Raw genomic sequence first — 15424 nt, 5'->3', positions numbered from 1 at the left:
AGTAGCTGGGATAGATTAAAAGAATGTCCCATAGCCAAGAACGCGCCTCAAGCAAATGAAGAGACTCTGGCATTAATGGAAGGCAAGGCCTGGGAAACCGTAACAAAGGCTTGATGTCACCAAAACCCTCCTGTTCGTCCGAGGAGCCGAATAGTAGGATTTTGAAGGGCTACTGTGGGGGGAAAAAGACGGATAGGCCCGTTTGAATATCTATACTGGGCCAGGGGTCCAGTCCATGGAAAAACCCCTCCTCGGATATGGAAAATCCTCCTCGGATGGATATAGCTGAGGGTAAAAGAAGTAACGGAAAAAAATGGCAAAACTCCAGACCATTCCACAAGGCAGGGAAAGCACGAAAGTGGAGAAAAACGATAGATAGAACGAAAGCGTACAAGGGAAGGTAACCCTTATTGTATTCAGTGCCTTGTGCTTGACACAGCCATACTTCTCTGTCCTTACAACCACTCCCAACAACTGGAGGTAGGGGTGGATGGGACAAGTACCTGCCCTGGAGACCCCAGTCAGAGGGGGGAAAACGACTATAAAAAGGGAGCAAAGAGAAACAAAAGAGGGACCCCGAAACAGATCGGAAGCACCAGGAAAAGCTCCTTGGATTCAGCCAAGGATTAATTCTCTCTGTTAAATTTGGCCCACAGGAAATACCTTGATGGTCGTCATTCACACACCAAAGCCCAATTTTAGTAACCCACTCTCTACAAATTCATTGTTTAGGGCTCCTTGGGCCAGAACCACATAATTGTTGGGCTCGGACCCCGAAACGTGCCCCTACAACTTTATTTGCTTTTTTTTTTTCCCTAAAAGCCTCAGTGAAACTTAGAAATTTCTTTTTGTCAATATTGTTGTTGTATTTTGTTGTTCCATATTTTATAAAAGTTTAAATATGATAGAAATATAAATAGTGCACCTTTGTTTCATCTTTAAATATATATTTACACACACAATTTGTTTTGTTTTGTTTTGTTTTTTTTTCAAAATATGTGTATCTTTATTTCATATAATAAACATTGATTTTTTAATCATTTTTAACTAATATACATATAAACTATACTTTCATAAGATTTTATCCCATGCATTGCCCGGGTTAGCGATTAGTTTATATTATTTATTGAGCTTTGAAAATCAAATGAGCAATGTACGCAAATATATATATATATATATATATATATATAGAGTAAAGTGTAGAGAAAATTCAATTAGATTTTAATTGAATTCTTAATTTTGCACCACGTGTCTCATTTAATTTTTAATTTTGTGCCAAGTTAATTATTGACTGTAAAAATCAAAGAATCCAAATCCAATTAGATTCTAAATTGGATTTTAATTGGAGCCCAATTTTTTGCCATGTGTCCATTTATCTTTTTTAATTTTTGTAGCAAGTGAATTATTGGGTGAAAAAACCAAAAAGTTTAAATCCAATTAAACTATATAAATATATATATATATATATATATATTATTATTATTATTATTATAAACAAGCTCTAAACATGTTCGGTGGCAAATTTTGTTGTTGTTTTCTTTTGTATTTTGTGCGAATTTTGTTTCTTTTACAAAACCAAATGGAGAGCCTTCTAATGTTATCTCTTGAATAAATAAATAAAAACAGTGAATCTCACTTCCACGTGGCCGATCTGTCATCTTCTTTATAAAACAAAAACTGGTACGCCACAACCAAGACTCTTCCATTTTGTGTGTTGAATTTCATTTCATAATTATTAGCCCATATGTATATATATATATATATATATATATATATTTTTTTTTTTTTTTTTTAAATCTACAACAAACTATCCCTACTCTTTATACAACAAACCATACACTGGATGCATGGTATATTTTCTCTTCATTATGAACTTTCAACACTACAAAGTTTTGTGAAATAATAGCATTGTTGATTAGAATGGATATCTTGTTATCCTTAATAAAAAACAAAAAATCAAATAAATAGCAGATGATACTAACACCAGTAAACTGTCCTAAATAAGTAAAAGTGTAAAACCCTTTTCTTACAACTTTTCCTTAAAGCAATCAATATGGTAAAGGGTTGGAAATATCTGTGCAAAATAGAATATACAACTCTTAGAGCATTCACTGATCATGTAAAATAGAAAAAGACACCATTTTTACATATTTTGCCTAAAAAATGCTCCACATCAATACTTCTAAAATTGTGTAAAAATGTGTATATCTCTACACGAACTATAGTAACCATGTAAATATGCACGGTTACTGTAGCTCGTCTATTTATTAATTTCCCGTTCACTTCTTTTTTCTTTTTTTTTTTCTCTCTTCTCCGTGCTCAACAAACTTAGTAACTTCTCCTCTCCTCATCTTCTTCTTTTTCCTCAGATGCACACAAACACACCCACACACAAACACATCCACACAGACAAATCAACATAGAGATACACTTGCTCAAAAAAAAAAAAAAAAAAAACACAGAGATACACAAACACACCCACACACAAACAAACGCAAACGGACAAACAACAAAGAGACAGATCAGTGCTTATTGGAACGATTGGTGCTTGACTAGAACAATCAGAGCTCGTGGGTCTTGCTTGATCGGAGCTCGTGGGTCTCGCTTGATCGAAGCTCGTGGGTATGGGTCTTGCCTGATCAGAGCTAGGGAGATACACTAACTAATCGGTGCTTATGGATCGGAGCTAGGGAGATCTCGATTAGATCTGATCTGGTCGGATCTGATCGGTGCTTGTGGATTGGAGCTAGGGAGATCAGTGCTTGCTTGATCGGAGCTGTGGATCGGTGCTTATGGATTAGAGCTAGGGAGGATTAGACCGAGAGGGAGAGTTGATTTAGAAATGGGTATAGAGATGGGTAGAGAGATGGGTATAGAGAGACAGCAACAAATCAGAAAAAATGGGTAGAGAGAGAGAGAGAGCGCGCGTATGTAAAGGGGTTAGTTGAGGGAAATAATAAAAAAATATGAGAAAATTAATTATTTAAATAAAAGAGGTGATAGAATAGATGAATTGATGTGGGTGTTTTGTAAAAATGGATGTGTAAAATAGAAAAAGTAGGTTTTTAGTGTAAAAATGGATGTGTAAAATACACTAACTGATGTGATTGCTCTTACATCTGATTACACAATTAGAATGCATTTGACAACAAACAGAAGAAAAATACAAACTACATCACAGTACATTCCAACAAAACCAATTAGGATTATTAGAGGAAGAAGTATAAATTCTTAATCAATGACAATGTTTTGCTTGCATCCTATCAATCTAATGACATTCCTTGCCAGCAACGCCAATAACTGCTCTGACTTTGGTCCTCCCTACTGCAAACTGGCAGAAAGAAATAACACAAATTAACAGACAAAAGTGGGTCTACAAATGGACTATCTAATCACAATCATCAAGTTTAGATTGATCTAAAGTCAAATGCATATCGATCCAACCAAACTCACTTCTTCTTCTAATATATTTTGGTTATAATATATTGGGTAAATTTCACAAATATACCCTGAGGTTTGAAGAAATACCAATCAAGTCCATAACATTTAAAAATTGATCATCTCAATCCTTATCCTCAAATGGTTTGTAACGTCCGTTACATCTCTCCTCACTTTCATCCCTCTCCCTAAAAGTCTCTCTCTTTCCTTTCTCAGATTCTGAGGAGAAGAAGAAAAAATTGAAGAACAATGACTTTCTCAGGAAAACAAATAGAAGAAAAAAAAAAAAAGCCTTACCACCGACCCAACAAATCTCAAAAACGTAGTGACCATTGACCATAATCAAAACCCATAAATCCAGCAAAACAATGGAATCAGCAAAAACCACAAATCCAGCAAAACAATGGCGTCAACAAAACCTACAAAAACCATCAACCCACAAACCCATCAGCAAAACTCATCCACAAACCCAAAACCAACAACCACAGACCACATGCATCAACAAATTTACAAACATTTCAAACCCATAAAATCTTCATCACATCTCCTCTGTGGCTTTCTGACAATCTGCCACCGACCACCCCACAACAGACCCAAACCAACAATCCAAACCAAAACCTACAAACTCCAACTCACCCACAAAAAACCCATATCCTCTATCACCAATCCAACTGACCCACTACAAAACCCACAACCATAGGGCCACCACAAAGACAAAGAGAGAGGTGAAATCAATGAACCTACCACCACGATGCCATCAGACAGACGAAGTGAGAATTAGAGGTTATGGACAGAAAGGTCAGAGGAAGATAGAGAAATCATAAATCAGAGAGAGGCAAGAGGGTCAGAGGAAGAGAGAGAGAGAGAGAGAGAGAGAGAGAGAGAAGTGAAGAAAAAGAAAACAGAAATTGGAGAGAGGATCAAAGTAAGGAAGAAGAGAAAGAGAAGAGATACGAGAAAGAGGAGACTTCTGATAGAGAGAGAAAGAAACTAAAAAATTACCTAGAAAGGTAACAGCATTAACAAGCCGTTTGGATATTGGACTGAGATGGTCAATTTCTAAATGTTATGGACTTGATTGGTATTTCCTTAAACCTCAAGGTCAGAGGAAGATAGAGAAATTATAAATCAGAGAGAGGCAAAAGGGTCAGAGGAAGAGAGAGAGAGAGAGAGAGAGAGAGAGAGAAGTGAAGAAAAAGAAAACAGAAATCGGAGAGAGGATCAGAGTAAGGAAGAAGAGAAAGAGAAGAGACACGAGAAAGAGGAGACTTCTGATAGAGAGAGAAAGAAACTAAAAAATTACCTAGAAAGGTAACGGCATTAACAAGCCATTTGGATATTGGACTGAGATGGTCAATTTCTAAATGTTATGGACTTGATTGGTATTTCCTTAAACCTCAAGGTATGTTTGTGAAATTTACCCTAATATATTTTGCTAACTGTTAAAGTATTCATCCGTCTATAACAAAAAAAAAAAAAAAAAAAAGAATTCATCCTTCAAAATTTTGAAGAAAAAAAAAGAGGCAGTGCTAATTATGTGTTGAAGCCATTCATGGGATGAAAAGTTATATTTAATCTAATCACAACATAGTGAAGATGTACGATCTGAGAGTTTTGCTTCCTATAGAGACAAAACTAGATGGAAGTAGGAATGTAGGATGGAAAGCCTGTTTACGGCGCCAAGTATTGGAGGAGAGGGGATTTAGCATTGTTGTGGAAGGAGGAAACCAGAGTTGAAATCCAATATTACTCGTAGCACCAAATACTCAATTGTAATATCAAAGAAGGGGAGGCTAATAAGATTCTATCACCCCAGACATTAACAGATCGAGAGGAAAGTCTTGGGCCCCACTAAATCATCTTAACATGATGGGTCTACTCCATGGTTATGCATATAAAACTTTTCTCACAAGGTGCACGTGTGAGACCATTGAAGATGATGATGGATTTTCAAGAAGTAATAAATTGATGTCAGGTTGTGGTCCTAGGTTTCAAAGGGTGGAATTTAAGCGGAATAATAGCCAAGAAGGGGCATAGACATCCGAGAGAGACTTGATAGGGCCCTAGCTACTCTATCGTGGATGGCTTGGTCTAAAGAGAGTAGGTCATCTGATCATGCATCGCAAGTACTAGATATACAAACCAAAAGGAAGCAAAGTAAGGGAAGGAATAGAGTATAATGGTTTGAAGAGAAGCAAATTGGGCATCATGAATGTGAAAAGATTATAGGGGAAACATGGAGGCAAATGGCATGTTAGGGGAGTCTGATGAATGTGCCAAGCGAGAAGATCAAAACTTGCCGGAAGGAATTAAGAAAGTGGAGCCAACAAACTTTTGGGGCTATGCAAAGCTAAATAAAGGAGAAACTAGTGTCACAAGAATCCCTAGAGCATGATAATCACAAATTAATGGGCATCATGGGCTGAAAATTTCAGCCTTAAAAAATGAAAATTAATAACCTTCTGTTACCTGAAGAGGTGCGTTAGAGACGAAGGTCGAGAGCTGTATAGCTAAAGGCTAGAGGCAAGAATATACAATTTCTCCACCAGAAAGTGAATTAGAGGAGGACAAACAACCTGTTAGGGGGGTTTGTGTGATGAGGGGAAGTGGTGCGTGAAGAGGACCAGTCAAAGGATATAGCAGATAAGTACTTCAAGGAACTATTCCTAACATCAAATCCACTGAGAATCGATTGAACTATGGAGGTGGCAGAGAGGGAAGTCAGCAATGAGATGAATAGAATAGGAGACTGTAGGGAATTTCACCGAAATCCCAACCTGTGAGAAACAAAAAAAATAGAGAAAACACACGTCAAAGAAAAGCAATTACACGCACAAGACAGTATTTACGTGGTTCGGCAATTTGCCTACGTCCACGGAGTTGCAAGGATTTCACTATTATCAGGGAAAAAGAAAATACAAGGTGCGGCTACAATTTTCAATATCACAAAAAACACGGCAACAATAAATCTCCCATTAAAAACCACGCAATATTATTCGGGTCGGGTTGGGTCGGGTTGTCGAACCGGATCAAACAAAATTAGGCTCCACAAAGCCCAACAAAGACTACTCTAAACATTCACTACAATGGTGATCAAACTGGCATTACTCAAATGCACTCATCCAAAACGCTAGATCCATATGATATGGCAAATTTATTTTACCTCAATTTTTGGCATATTGTAGGAGATGATGATGTAGAGGTTGTGTTATCCATACAAAACTCAAGCCATATGCTTAAAAAAGATAAACTAGCAGATTTTTGACCTGTTAGCATCTGTAATGTAATAAACTAATAACAAGTGATCTTAAAAGTCCTAGCAAATAGGCTAAAGTCTGTTCTTCCATTCGGTGTTTCACTCCCAGAGTGCATTTCTACAACCGTAACATAACTGTAGTTATTGAAGTGTCGAACATCTTGAGGACAAAAAGAATAAGGAAATAGGGTAAGTGGCGTTAAAGATTAATATGAAGAAGGCCTACGATTGGGTGGAATAGGGCTTTTTGGAGAAATTCATGCACAAGCCAGGTTTCTTTTTTCTTAACCGTTGTTCTTTTGTTTCCCGATTTGTGCCCCCATAGTACATCCCCAATGTACTCAGTTTGGCAATGTCAAACCTATTGAGGGAGGCAAAGACAGAGGAAAGGATTCATGATATCAATATATGCTAGGGTGGTTTGAGAATATCACATCTTTTATGCACTGATGACAACCTAATATTTTGCCAATATACAATTAATGAGTGCTAACACTTAGTGGATATCTCCAATTTCTATGAATAGTCCTCAGGCCAAAAGATAAATAGAGATAAGATTAGATCACCCTCTTCTTTAGAAGAATACTACAAATGATACCCAAAAGGACATCCAACGTATTTAATGAGCCCAAGTGTCGTCTCAGCATGAGAAATATCATGGCCTTCCAGTCATGTTGGGAAAATCCAAAACAATCACTTTTAGAGTAAAAGAGAAGATGGTAAAGAGGTTACAAGGATGGATAGAGCTCTTAGGCAGGATATAGGCAATTTTGTTTGTAGCATGTCACAAAGGATAGCTGCAAAATTCACAAAGGTAGCAGTACAAATCAATTTATAGAAGGCTACGAGGTGGATGACATGCCAGTAACATTTTCTTTTTCTTTTTTTCTTTTTTTAGCAAAGACATACCAGTAACTTAAGAAGAGCTCAAAAGTCACAAAGGTAGCAGTGCAAGTAAAGGAAAAGTTATTCTTGTTTTCCCATCTTCTTTAAGCATGGGATTAACGGATGTTCTCAGTCTTTCAGGTTAAATTCTCAATTAAAACTTCTAGTTCTATAGGGTCTTACTTCACCATTACAAATTTGCTTATTTCTTTCCCTAATATAAATTATCAATTAACAAAGGAGACATCAATTGCAAGATAAAGAAGCCATGTAGTGCCTTACCGTTTGCTAGAACTCTGCATATCATCATGTTGTTATGACTTACGAGACAAAGCCCACACTTTTGCACTGCCAAGCTCGGGCAACAGCTAGCAATTGAAAACTTCAATCCAACTGCATTGATTCAATCAATCTGAAAGTAATGCAAATCATATATATAATATATAAAATAGCCACATCCATTCACCTAGATGGAACAACATGTCATCAGTTTCCTAGTGATAGACAAATCTAACAATGAAAAGTTTCTAATTCCAAATTGTCAAATTGTCAACAAGAAATACCATAGGTTCTATATTTCTTAATACATCAAACATAAAAATAAAACAAGGGTTCTTTAGAGGGGTTGGTTCTCTTCCCCTTCTTTCTTAATATAATACATTATTCTATTCATAAAAAAAAAAAAAAAAAAAAAAAAAAAGTTGCATTAGTTTAATTATTAAATTAATTGGGTCTTTACTTCGCATTAGTATTCAAATATATCAGCTCAATAAAATTCAAGGTCTATTATACTCGACAAGAAAACTTTGCAAATAATTCATCACCCTTTTTACAAGTTAAAACCTCCAACCCAATGCTATAAAAAATAATTAGAAGAAGCAAAATGAAAATTCTCCCGAATCAACATGGCTGGCCTAAGATTAGGCAACCTCTTTAGTATAAAATGGCCTAAATTTTCTTCTTTCCATTTGATTTTACAACAATATTGGAGTTGGAAAATTGTAGTAGTAAATGCCATAAAGAAAGAGTAACAAGAGCATCCATTTACCCTCCAACATAACTGAACAAAAATACCTGTTAATGTGACAAATTCTCTTCAACAACGAACTACAAAGTCCAATAACCTCATCATAAGTATTATTGAACTCAAATGAAAGCATATGCCAATGAATTTAAATTTTTTTAAAAAAAGAAGAAATATACAACTACAAAAAAAGATTCTTAAAAAGTGAGAAGGATGGTGACTTACAAAAAAATTCAGAGAAAAATGGATTATCAGCTGTACAAATTCATCAAAGCTACTACTTTCACTGGGATTCCTTTTTTTTACAATCAGAGTTGCCTTGTCCTTGTGTGCCTAAATTCCAAATCCAATTTCCCAAGCACGGAATTAATCTTTCAATTAGATTAGAGAGCTTTATCCTTTTTGGATGTGGTACATCTACCTCATTAGAGGTACATTCTCCACTGGTTCCAGCCTCATCCCTGTCATTGTCATCATGGCTTCGCTTAGTTTTGGTATCTTTTGCTAAGTCTTTGAAATCATCCTCATAAGGAGTGATGCTACACCCAAGCATAGTTCGGTTTAGATCTTCAATGTCTTGCTCAAATATCAAATGGCCCCCACATTTTGTAACCTTTAATCCTGGACCTTGGGTAATAAATTCAATCCCAATTTGACTAAATCCATCAACATTTGTTTGACTCAAATTTTCTTTCAATGGTCGATCGAATGATTTATAGGGAAAGTATCCTTGCAAAAGGTGATATGATTCAATCTTACCAAATGTTTCCGCGAAATGAAAGTTCAATCCCTCGGGAGCTCGATACCTGTTGGCTTTCAAGTAACACCAAAGCAAATAAAGTTGGTGAAGTGAATGATGTTGGCGGAGTACAAAAACTACACACATTGCGACTCCCATCAATTTATTACTTAAATCTGAAGGTACTTGCAAATTCATTGAATTCCCCACACTTTGATCGATAAACCATTTCGGAATTTCTCCTCCAGGAATAGCAATTCCATAGTCTTCATCTCTCTGAAACATACAAAATTACAAAATCATGATGTTTAAAAATTAAAACCTCACGAGAGAGAGTGAGAGAGAGAGAGAGAGAGAGAGAGAGAGAGAGAGAGAGAGAGACCTTAAATTGAATGTGATGTCTTAGCATTGTTGTTAATAGCGTGTCATTGTAGTTAATCAATTGAACACAATTGATAAGATTGATATTCAGATAAGGACCATTTTCAGGTCTTAATGGTATTTCCAATGAGGTACAACCCTCTACACGAATAAATTTAATATTTAATGGAAGCTCTGTCAAAGATTGAAGATGTGTGCAACCACTCACATGAAGATACTTCAGATTAGATAGTCGGGCGATACTTTTAGGAAGGCAAACAAAATTATTTCCTCTAAGAAGTAAATGTCTTAAAGAGGACAAACAACCAAGACCATCCGGGATTGATCGAAGATTGCAATAACTTAGATCCAATTGAGTCAAAGACCACAAATTAGAAAGAGCACGCCCTAACATGCCCATGGGATCTTTTCTTCTTTTTTGCATTAAAGGAAATCTGAAGAGTTTATTTGATGATATAAATGATAAGCCTTCACATCCATGAAGATTTAGTACTCTAAGATTTTTTAAGAGAACAATCGAAGAAGGTAGTCCTATTATAGCAGTTCCACTCACCAATAGCTTCTCCAGACCTTTAATGTTCCCCAAATTCTCTGGCAATTCATTAAGTTGTGAGCAGCCAGTTAAATTGAGAATTTTTAAAGACGTCAAACAACAACCATTTGAAAGACTTGAAAGGATTTTGCAATATCTTAGATCCATTTTGATAACGCCAGTTAAATGGTCTGTTGATAATGATAAATCTTTTATAGCAGTCCCACTCAAACAAAGTTTTGGCAAACGTGGCATATTTCCTACAATTTTTGGAAACTTCTTCAGTCTTGAACAACCACCAAGATTGAAAATTTCAAGTGCTTCCAAACTGATATTTTGTGGAAGGCTTTCGAGACTTTTGCAACCACTCAGATCCAATATAATAAGCTGTTTGAGATCTCCAAGAGATGCATGAATCTTATATAGTCTTGTACAATTGCTAAGAATCAATTGCTTAAGCTTTGGGGCTCCGCTAAGGTTTGGCATCTCAATCAAATTTTGGGAGTCACTTAGGTCAATGAGTCTTAACTCATTTAAATTCTGTTATAAACCAAAAAAATTATTAGATAAACTCAAGTAATGAAAAGGAAGAAAACACACAATTGCTTGAGTGAAAATATTACCATAATTCCTTTCCACAATTGTTTGATGAAGCTACTTGTCATTCTGAGTTCAACAAGTTTGTTTGGTTGAAAACCAGATGGCATGGATTTTAAGGGATATCCATGCCATGTTATAATGCATAACTCATTAGAAAGATAACTAAGACCATTTGGAAGTTGCACATTACCTCTAAAGAGGCTGTGTTGAGGTTGCACATCACCAATTTTTAGCAATCTCAAAATTTTCATCTTTGAGAAGGCTTCACACTCAAGTGTTCCACTTTTTGAAAAGGTACATTTAGCTTTATGCCTTCAACTACCTCTGTTCCCTAATAGCCAAAAACAATGAAATTATAATAATTGGTAAATTCTTAAAAACTTTTGTGATGATATATGTATACTTCTTTAGGTTCAGGTTTATACTAGTCAACTTACAATATTATTCTTCAATGCTCGAACGACATCCTCATATATCCACAATCTACTACGTCCACCCGGCTCTTTAGGAGACTCACGATGAACAATTTCTTGACCCATTTGTTGGAGTAAATCATGCATACACAAGGTTCCACATTTATCAATGGTTATGAGAGATTTTTCCATGAGGACATCAATATTGTAGTTTGGGTGGTAACCAAAACTTTCTAGTATATCTCTTATGCAATCTTTTTTCTCCCCTTTGAAGAAACATGCAATATCTAAAAACAATTCTTTCTGTGTATCCGTTAGCCCATCAAAACTTATTTGAAGTATATTCAAAATGTCTCTATTAGATTCTGCTCTTAGTTTATCACGAGCACTTCTCCTTGCATTAGTTCTTTTACCAAACAATAAAGAACCTAAAATGCTAAGAGCTAAAGGAAGACCATTAGCATAACTCACAAAATCTCTAGACAAATCTACATAATTTTCTTCAAGATGAGGTTTCTTGAAAGCCCTCCAACTAAAAAGCTCCAAAGCTTCATCATCATTCAATCCTTTAGGTGTATATACGTCTTCCACTCCATGCCTTCTCAACAAATGGATATCTCTACTTGTTACAATAATTCGACTCCCAAGACCAAACCAATCATGTTTCCCTGCTAGTGCTTCAAGTTGTTCTTGTCCATCCACATCATCAAGAACAATAAGAACCTTTTTGTTGCGTAGTCTATTCGCTATAACACTAATTCCTTCACTAACATTCCATATTTTTATTTCACTTTCCATTAGGATCTTAGAAAGAAGTTGTGTGTGTAAAGAAACTAGACATTGATTTTTAGTTTCTTCTCTAACATTAGTAATAAAGCAACTGGCTTCAAAATTGCTAGATATTCTTTTAGAAATTTCTTGTGCAATAGTTGTTTTACCTATTCCACCCATCCCGCAAATCCCTACAAAGCGAACACCACCCAACCCTTCATCTAAATATAAATCCAACATTTCCTTCACACGGGATTCTATTCCAACAAGCTCCTTGGAAACAGTACCTTGGAATATAAGATTCAATTTACTAAATATCCTTTTAAGGATTTCTTGGATAACTATCGATTCATGCCTACAAAGAAGTTAGCAAAACAACAATTATCATGGTTGTATAATTGTATATGAATATATTAAGTAGGAACTCAATCAATAATCCAAGTTAGATTCTAATTGCACTTCAATTTTTTATTTTTTTATTTTTTATTTTTATTAATTGTTAGGGATATATTTAAATGAATCAAGGGATAAGATTTAACAATAATTTAATTTAGCTAAAACTTTATCATCTAAGTTTCAAAAATTTAAATACTATTCCAACTAAAAATCTATTATCAAAAATTTCAAAACTTATATATATTAATCACCAATGGTCTTCTTGTACAATCCATCTTGCACCCCACTTTTTTGTTTATTTTTATTTTTATTTTTGGTTTTTTCAAGTTGTAACTTACGCATATGTATTTGTATTTGATAGTTTTGATTAAACAAATTCATCTTACATATTGTTATTTGTTTCTAAATTATGTCAAAGAAAGCCTACTATAAAGAAGCAAAACAAGGGACACCCATTTAAGTTCTTGGTTCTTCTTAGGTTAGTTTTTTTTTTTTTTTTTTTTTTTTTTGAACTATTTTGTGTATCTTTTTATGTTTCAGTTATTCTATGTATTTATTTTGTAAGTGTTTTGAATTTTTATTTGTGTTGGTTGGGGCATTTGTTCATGCGTTTTGGTTACTTTTACTTATTGATTGTTAAGACTTTATCAATGTTTATCTATTTTTAAAATTTTAAATTCCATTTGTGCTTTGTGTTAATTTTTTAGTATGTGGAATTCCTTCTATATCCTTTTATATCATATAATTTAAGATTCATGTGAACTATTTCATGATTGTATTTCTTCAAAAGTCTAACAAAATTTAATTTGGAATTCCTCCTATATCTTTTTAGATCATAGAATTTAACTAAAATTTTACTATCTATCAAAGTTTCATGTGGTTACAGCTTACAACGTATATCTTCTATGATATACTTTAAAAACTTTGCATTCCATCTCTTTTTAATGGTAGATATGCATATCACTATATGGATTCATATTTGCTTTTAAATTCAGTTCAAATTCCACGTGAGTCTCTCTATATTTCAACTCAACTTCCAAATTTATTTTATTTTATTTTTTAATTATTGAATCAGGGTTTATAACTGGTTATATATATATATATATATATATATGTTTATTAATTAGTAAATTACTTTACAAAAGACAAATGTTACCTATCATGCAAATGCCATCCAGACCTATGTCTTTCAAAGCCGCTTTCCACACTTGCACATCCTTTGTGTTAATCCTAGTATCTTCCTCATGTTTAGTGAAGGCTTCAGCAAGAGTGCCACTCTGGTTCTTTACATCAGAGGGATCCACATGATAAAAGATAGGCAAAACTGTCAAGCAGGTCTTCTTCATGCATTCAACAATTTTTGCTAGTTCAATCAAGCACCACCTTGAAAAATCATAGTTTGTTGAGAGAATGATGATAGCATACTTGGACTCTTCTATTGCTTTCAAGAGCTCTTGAGAAATATAAGTTCCCCGCTCAAGTTTCTCATCATCTCTAAAGGTGATAATACCCTTTTGTTTCAGAGTAGTATAGAGATGGTCTGTGAAATTTTTGTGGGTGTCAACACCGCAAAAACTGAGGAACACATCGTATTTCCATCGAGGGCAAGAAGAAGAAGATGATGAAGAAGTTGAAGAGGAGGAGGAGGAAGTTGCTTGAGTGGCCATGGAAGCAATTGGATACTTACTAGCTTGTTAAACAAATTTGTACCAGAGAGTGCTTCAAACTTAGAGAATGGGAGCAACAATAAGAGACTTTGGTTTCTCTAGGAAGGCTTTGGTTGGTGATATATGCAATCGTTTCCTTGCTTTCCACGTTTCTCAAAAAAAAAAAAAAAAAAAAAGAAGTTTCCTTGCTTTCCATGTCTTGAAAAAGTCGTCAAAACATGTGAACTTCCAAATGACCCAGTTATGGGTGAGGTTTGGATTGGGTGTCTGCATTTACAAGTGCGCGTTTCCTTTTTTTTTTTTTTTTTTTAAGCCGTAGTTATTGACTTTCAGAGACAAAATTCACTCTTTATGAAAAGTGCATGCACTGTTCACGCATTTAAAAATATTAAAAATGGGTCACACGGCACTATTCACACATTTAAAAATTATTTTGCTACAGTATTTTTAGTTTTCAGTTTTCAATTTCAACAACAATAAGTTTAATCCAAACGTACCCATGAAGTTTCCCACTAGCTTTTGTTTTGTCTATCAAATTAGCTATTTTCACACCATAATGTACAATGACAGGTGCCTTGGGCACATGACCAATTTAGAAAAGTAACATTACTAAACTTCTCTTTCCATCAGTTGTTCCTCTCATGTAAACCACACAGCTTCTCTCCCTCCTAAACCACTCTTTCTCTTTCCCTTTCTCTCTCTCCTTCGTTCCAAATCCAAATTAATACCAACAACATTAAATGGCAAAAATCACTGGTAATCGCACCAGCCAACCTTCTTCTTTTCTTTTTTTGACAGATTAGAAATTTTATCAATGGAGAAACAAATATTACAATGATCTTGTACAACATCTGGCACTTGATAATAACTCACCACTAGGTTCATGGCCCAAACCCAAACTCTTGTACACAGATATCTTAGTCAAAGACCCCAAACATACCCACACGAAAGAGATTATGAAATCTAAGACAAGTGAATTAACCCCAGCATATTTTTCACAACGATTCTGGGTATTTTCTCGTTGATATCAAAAAAAAAAAAAAAAAAAATTTAGTATTAGGCTAAAATTTGAGAGCAATGGAGGTTATTTTTGGTTTGGATTCAGTAGGGATTGGGCGAACTAGCAGAGAGAGCATGTGGCTGGGACCGAGGAGGAGGAGGAGGAGGAAAGAGAGAGAGATATTAAAAAAGGGGTTTGAAGTCTGATTTTAGTGTGGAATGAAGGCGAGAGAAATGTATGAGAGAGAAGTCAGTAACATTACTTAACAATATTACTTTTCAACTTTAAGCTAAAATTGAGGCACTAGGCTTAGATTGGTTAA

At 34.9% G+C, this 15424-nt stretch overlaps 1 protein-coding gene across 1 annotated transcript; it reads right to left on the bottom strand.

Moving 5' to 3' along the window:
* Positions 1 to 8886: 8886 nt before the first annotated feature.
* LOC126694375 (disease resistance protein RUN1-like) lies at positions 8887 to 12066 on the bottom strand. Its single transcript, XM_050390612.1, has 4 exons — positions 11293 to 12066; positions 11178 to 11186; positions 10277 to 10795; positions 8887 to 9618 (listed from the first exon to the last, which is right to left on the bottom strand). Exons 1-4 carry the CDS (start codon positions 12064 to 12066, stop codon positions 8887 to 8889), a joined length of 2034 nt encoding a protein of 677 aa, XP_050246569.1.
* Positions 12067 to 15424: the final 3358 nt, after the last annotated feature.

This window comes from Quercus robur, chromosome 2 (genome assembly GCF_932294415.1).
Source record: "Quercus robur chromosome 2, dhQueRobu3.1, whole genome shotgun sequence".
In the NCBI taxonomy this organism is placed as follows: domain Eukaryota; kingdom Viridiplantae; phylum Streptophyta; class Magnoliopsida; order Fagales; family Fagaceae; genus Quercus; species Quercus robur.
Note: the sequence above shows the minus strand (reverse complement) of the source record. Positions and strands in the feature narration are given on the sequence as shown.